The following is a 6,786-nucleotide window of genomic DNA, read 5'->3' as shown; positions in this document are numbered from 1 at the left end:
CATCAGTTGAGAATGAAATGATACAAATCATGAGAAATTTCTTATGTGGTTCATCAGATATGAGGAAAATTTGTTGGGTGGATAGAGAGATTCAGCAAATATAAAGAAGCATGTCAGAAACAAAGTACATTAAAAAAGTGCAGCTGGAGATATTTGACGAAGGATAAAGCATTATGGATAAAGGTGGTCCAACGAAGAACAAAGTAAGATGATGATAAGCGCATAATTCATATGATTTTAGTGTCCATTCCATACTCGTTTTAGCTATTATTCTTGCATATTTTCGTATTATTACTCTTGTTTTGTTTTATGTGTCTCTAATAGGTGAATCATCCAAAAAGGAGATACAAAGTTCTAAAAAGAGCTAAGAAGATAAGTATTCCAAGTATCCAAGTGCCCAAGTCCAAGAGAAGTGGAAGAAGTGCGACGAAAAGGAGCAAAACGCTCAAAATCAAGACACTGGCCAAATACCGAGATTAACTCATTCAAATTAAAGATTTGTCATCACCATATTGAATAAAATTGAGAGATAAAAATAATTCAAAAAGAATGAGGACATTCCGAGTTCGAGCGAAGAAGTTACAACCAAAACGAGTTTTTATAGAATACCGAAGACAAGCAAGTATGCAAACGGATTTAACTGAAATTAAAGTATACAAACGAGTATGTATACTTATTTCCCTGGATTTTATTACAAAATTAAGTATGCAAACGGGTATGCATACTTGTGAAGGACAAATTTCACGCTAGGGTCCTTCTTTAATAAGGTATTAGGTCATGAATGAAATATCATCAAGAGGAAATTGGTGTATATGTTTTTTTATTACTTGAAGGCCAAGCAATATAACTCACAAATATTTAAACTATCTGTGAGTCTCTTTTACTTTTTTTTTGAAGCATACATTAAATAAAAGACTTAAATTGTTATTACACGAGGAAATTGGATCCCCCTAGTGTCAGTTAAAATAATTGATTGATGCAAGGTGGGATTGCATGGTCCCATATCGTAGTCTATAAGTTTTCTGCTTGGCTTCCATCCGCCGCGAAGTTCGGTAGATCGTCTGCCGCTTGGTTTTCTTCCCGATACGAGTGTTGGATATCACAACAGGGGATTTGGCATATATGTTGTTTTATTTTGGCAATCATTTCTGCAATATACCAAGGTGCTTCTGTTGGGGTCTTTATGAATCGCATGAGATTTTCCGAGTCCGTTTCAAACAACACCTTGTCCATTGTCTTTCCTTCGCCATTATAGTTGCCAGTACTACCGCCCACGTTTTTTCTGTTATTGCATGCGTTACACCTAAAGGTTGTGCAACAACTATCAAAGTGTTCGCATCTGAGTTCCTGCAAATGATCCCTGATCCTGCCATCCCTGGGTGTCCTTGAGCATCTCCATCAATGTTTATTTTAATCCAATCTGGTTCTGGTCTGATCCATCCTACAAAAATTGTTTTTGTTATTCTGAGGTTGTTTGGTGTAAATCCTGGATGGTGGTTCCCCTTGGAGAATTGGTGGGGTTATCTTTTCCGCCTATTCAAATTCTTGTTGTTGTTGTAGCGCTCGTCTTAAAATGTCCTTTGGAGTGGAGTTGGTTTGTCTGAAGACGAATTCATTTCTGGTTATCCATAGTGACCAAAGGAGATAGCAGACAGATGTGATGGTAGAAGGATGGGTATGACCTTAGATGATTTGGGTTATTGTTGTTTGAGTTGTGATAGTAATTGTTTGGGGATTGTGGGATGATGTGTTGTTGGATGATTGGACAACATGTCCCTTTTCCTTGATAGTCCCTCTATTCCATGGTTGAATTTATAATCTATCACAGAGTTACTCTCCCATTTTAAAAGGATAGAGTGTTTTACCACTCTATCCCATGCAACCGGCATTAGCCCAGTTGGTCAGGGGTTTGGCTCCCAACCTATAGGTTGCTGGCGCTGATGGTGTCAAAAAAAAAAAAAACACTATCCCTCATATGGGCCTTGGTCTTAGGAATAGTCCATTAAACCGGGCTGCTTAGCCCGTGGGCTAAATAGTGGCTAAGCTTTTACTCTCTCCATCCCAAATTAATTGAGCTATTTGGTTTTAAATTTTGTTCCATAAATAATTGAGCTATTTCATAAATCAAGGAATATTCTAAAACTACCATTTTAATTAATTATTATTGTAAGAAATATGTATAATTTGATAGTCATGTTTATATTCGTTACGTAGGTGTTTTAAAATGTTTTTCAACAGTATAAAATTTACAAAAAAACATGGTATAATTTAAAAGATAAATAATTTCTAAGTTTTACTAGTTATTATATATAAGTCCATAACCGTAAAAAAATAATTAAACATATTCTTCTTTCTCCTTGTCTTAAAAATTGTGCAAACTACAACTAGCTCAATTAATTTGAAGGGAGTATATCTCGGTACTGGAGATGATATAGCGGCTCAGCACGATTCCTACTACCGTACACGAGAAGAGATGCATATAAGAGTACAAACAATGGTAATTTAGGAACCATTATCTCATATTTAAATATTTAGAAAAATATAGAAAATAGTTGCATTTTAAAATATGAATAAACCCAGTCAAATGAGAAGAGGTTAGGAGAATTTCTAAATAAGCAAAAAGATAACCCTACCAAGTATCATGAAATCCAAAAAGATAGGACAGTTAAATAAGCACAAAGTGGAACATATATATAAACCCAGAAAGGTAAAAGATTAATCCTACTTATAATAATTTAAAGATGAGATAATCTTAAATCATCACTTTACACGACTCAAGACAAGAAAATGAGAACCAAACGTCACGAGCAACCACTTACAGCCAAAAACTTGTATTCACGTGTTCCTGAAAAAGTCGGATCCAACTCATGCAGAAGCAAATACAAAATCTGCTAAGATCGAGATTTTCGGGAAGGTGAAATTGAAGATGCAGAAAACAGAAATATATTAGACCTCATAGCGCTCTAGTGCGTTGGATATTACAACAACATCGGCTTTACAGAGTTGGCGAAGACCAGCATTGAGAAGGTAACCTGTCACACTAGACTTCGAGAGGTTTTTGTTGAGGGACTCTTTTGCAAAATCTTCATATATCACAATTGCCCTAGGATACCTGTAATCACAACAGATAAGTTTTTCCTGCTCAAGGTTCATTAGAATTACCCATAACTACAGCATTCAGGGGTTTGAGGTAATGACACCATGCATGTTGAGACACGATTGTTGCATGGTGACTAAAAACCACTAAAAGAATAATGATGTATCAACACTGCGCATTGACAAATGAAATGTGACATACGAAAAGATAAATCCATGACATGGAGTGACTTACTGCTCCAGTTGAGCTGAAAACTGTGCAACCTTCTGCTTGCACCGGTTGCACTGGTCTGCGGATGTGAAGGGTTCCTCACTTTGGAACAGATCAGCACCCCGCTCAAAATAAACAATGGCTTTCTCAATATTCTGCTCAAGCTCATATAACTTTCCAATTACCTGCAAACATGAAAATCCATGTATAAACTGAACTGAAGTTTGCCTATTGTACCCTGATTCAGTTAAAAACTTATCCAAGAGAAAAATGGCATATTAATGATATTATTAACACAACGCAAAATAATTCACCTCGCAATTTAAACCAGCCATCTGAAATCTGCCAACTTCCAAGAACTGATTCACTGCCTGACATAGGCATGATATCGCATCTACAAAATCCAGAAAGCCATAAAACAGAAGCAGGTGAAAATACAAACTATAATATTCAGATATCCAAAAAAAAAATCCCATCTCAGGAATTGGGAACCATTAAACTCGACATGTATACCCCCTTAAAATCATTTATAATGCAAGCATAACCAACACATCAACGCCTTCCTATAAAAAATGACAAAACTATTATATTCATACCTTTAGCAGAGATCTTTTTGTAGATGTCACCCGCATGCATATAGGCCATGGCAGCTTCATACTTGCAATGACCATCCTTCGACTACATGAAAGAGATGTGCATCACTACAGCATCAAAGAATACGCATAGTGACTGCTGAGGAATTATCTAAATTCAATTTAACATTAACTCACCTTCAAATAACAACCAGCTAGTTTAAGATACATCTTTGCCACTGTATCCCCTGTAACAACAACAAGGCAATCCACCATTTCTCGATTAGAAAAAAATGCGGAAATTCATCAAGCTCAAAAGTATCATTATCCTTAGCTAATGCATTCCTAAGTATCAAGCTGTGGTATTTTAAGTTTGACAGACCAAAGGTTAAACAAGAGTGACATGTGTTGTTGTGCACCTCCTAGAGAACCTCGCATTTTAGGGATAAGCATACGCAACTAGCACAAATTCATGCGGATCTACTCTTTCTTGCTTTTTCAACCACAAAGGCTTCTTTCAACACCATGAATGAGTGAACATGAGGAACCTCATTTGGCAGAACCATCTCCCCAGATTCAAGAGAGGAATTTTTTAAGCTTAAGAAAGCTACATCAGATGAGAGAATTCTTACATGATTTAGATGATTTGTAACAATCAGCAGCTTTTCTATATAACATAGCAGCATATCCGTAATCAGAACCACATATAGCCCATCCAAATATAGACCTTACATTGATATTTTTCTCAGCTTTTTTCTCATACTCTTCTCCTTTTGCTATTTGATCAGATGTGAACTTGATTAAGCTTCTCTGAAAGCCGTCTGGAGAGTGAGGTGGGGAAGAAGAAGATGAAGGAGGAATAGAAATAGGCGCTGATAATGATTCAAAAGAGGAACAATGTAGTGGAGTGGCTTATTATGGGGACGTAAATTTTGTGCTTCATTATTATGAAAAGTTTACAAGGCTTATACCTTTTAGATTCTTTTGGCTTTGGCTTAACCACTAAGATTGTAAAGACATAATAGCTGAATGCTTGAAGACTAAACAGAAAGGATCTTTTGCTATTAAAATAGCCAGGAAATTAAGAGATGTTAAAGTTAAGGTCAAGCTACGGAACAAGAAAACTTATGGTAATATTAAAACTAACCTTGAAGAAAACAAGGGCGCTCGTCTGAAGAGATAACCTAAAAAGTGCGTACTTATTTTTCAAGAACAAACTCTCATCGAGTCTGTAACACATTCTAATTCTTTATTTTCTCAAAAGCGATCGGAATTCTATTATTGCTATAACAAATGTTGAGAACCGTAACAAGATTGACATTATGCATGCAATGCATTACCAATTACTACAAGGGCGTCACAACCCAAAAAACTGCATCCATACTTTTCAGCGGGAAGCCATTCATTCAAATGGATGTTGTCCGTGGAGGAATGTTTTTCAGCTTTCCCACACAAATTTCCATACAATGTAGGAAACGGAGAAAAGAAAACATTATTGTCTTAAACTCTGTAATGGCGCGCACTCTGATTTGAAGCCATTCATTGAACATTGTTGTGGATGTATGAAAAGATCAATACACAAAAGATATATTTCATCCCCATTCTTCCTGTAACTCCCGCTAGTGTTGATCTTCCATGGATCCTCTTCAAAGGTTTGTTTCTTCTATTATTGCTTTCTCTGTTACTTCCATTGTTTCTATTTTTTACCTTTATGCCGCCGTTGTTATTCTGCCGCTGCTTCTGTTCTTACTCCTATTGTTATTCTGATCATTCCCATACTGGTGTCGCTGTGGTAAAGCTTCTTCCCCTAATCCTCTCCATATTACCGTTACAAACCCTAATCCTTCCCAAAAGTCTAAGAGTGATGAATCTCTCAAGAGGAAGGCTTCGCAGGACAGGGTAGTAAGAAACACTCTATTCCTTTTAAACAATATTGTTGCCTCTATTTCTTATCTGAGTTGTTCTGTGAAGGCTGGCGTGAGCGAAGTTGGCCAAGAGAAGAAGCTTAAGAGAAGCAAGAATCCTCCTGCGATCAGTACCACCATGGTTTTGCCCAAATTCAAAAGCAAGCCTACCGCACAACAGGTTTCTTCTGGTGAGAGACCTAGTATCTCTTTCAAGAGCGTTACTCCCCCTATTCCAGCGAATACTACTGCACCTTTAATATTCTCCACCTCTTCTGATGGTACTGCCCATGCTGCTCAAAGGATATAGTTACCTCAGCTTCTCTAAATTCCTCCTTATCCCAGGAAGGAATTTCTATTTCCAAAGAAGTCGCATCGACAGCTCAAACTATCCCTTCTTCTATTGAAGAAATTTTTGCGTCAATAGGAGATGTTTTAATCTCTTCTTCTACGACTATTTGCGTCAATAGGAGATGTTTTAATCTCTTCTTCTACGACTATTCCCGTATCTGTGGACTGCACAACTTCTTCAATAGCTATTCCCCTCACTTCCTCCTTTAGTACTGTGATGACTACTTCTCCTTTTCTCCCAACTATTTCCTCTAATTTGGGGACCATTTCCGTTGGTTTGCGTGCCTCTGATGGTGTTGTTTCTGGAGCGAGACCTCTTCTTGATATCGTCAAGGTCGCTCATTCATCTGTCCATGATCCTTCTCAACTCCTTCTGTGCGAGTCTCTTATTAAGCTATTGGGCGACTCCCCTCCAGATAAATTAGCTAGGAGCGAGATCTTCACTCAAATTGACCCATCGGTTAATGCAACTTTTGACTGTTTGGTAAATGTCTTAACTTTTTATTATCTTGAACTTACCCTATTTTTCTAATCTTTGCTTACTAATCTTTCTCCTCTTATTTAGGAGTCTCGTCGTTGCTTTATCCAAGCTGAAGGTTTTTCGGTGTCTATCTCCCTCATTCATGAGCTTTATCGCCAGAATGCTAAACTG

At 37.2% G+C, this 6,786-nt stretch overlaps 1 protein-coding gene across 1 annotated transcript; it reads right to left on the bottom strand.

Annotated features, from left to right (window-relative positions):
• Window positions 1-2,801: 2,801 nt before the first annotated feature.
• LOC113311473 (alpha-soluble NSF attachment protein-like) lies at window positions 2,802-4,155 on the bottom strand. Its single transcript, XM_026560307.1, has 6 exons — window positions 4,078-4,155; window positions 3,904-3,985; window positions 3,622-3,701; window positions 3,332-3,492; window positions 2,953-3,112; window positions 2,802-2,864 (listed from the first exon to the last, which is right to left on the bottom strand). The coding sequence occupies exons 1-6, from the start codon at window positions 4,153-4,155 to the stop codon at window positions 2,802-2,804; spliced, it is 624 nt and encodes a 207-aa protein (XP_026416092.1).
• Window positions 4,156-6,786: the final 2,631 nt, after the last annotated feature.

Source organism: Papaver somniferum, chromosome 9 (assembly GCF_003573695.1).
Source record: "Papaver somniferum cultivar HN1 chromosome 9, ASM357369v1, whole genome shotgun sequence".
Lineage (NCBI taxonomy): Eukaryota > Viridiplantae > Streptophyta > Magnoliopsida > Ranunculales > Papaveraceae > Papaver > Papaver somniferum.
This window is presented reverse-complemented; position numbering and strand designations above follow the sequence as displayed.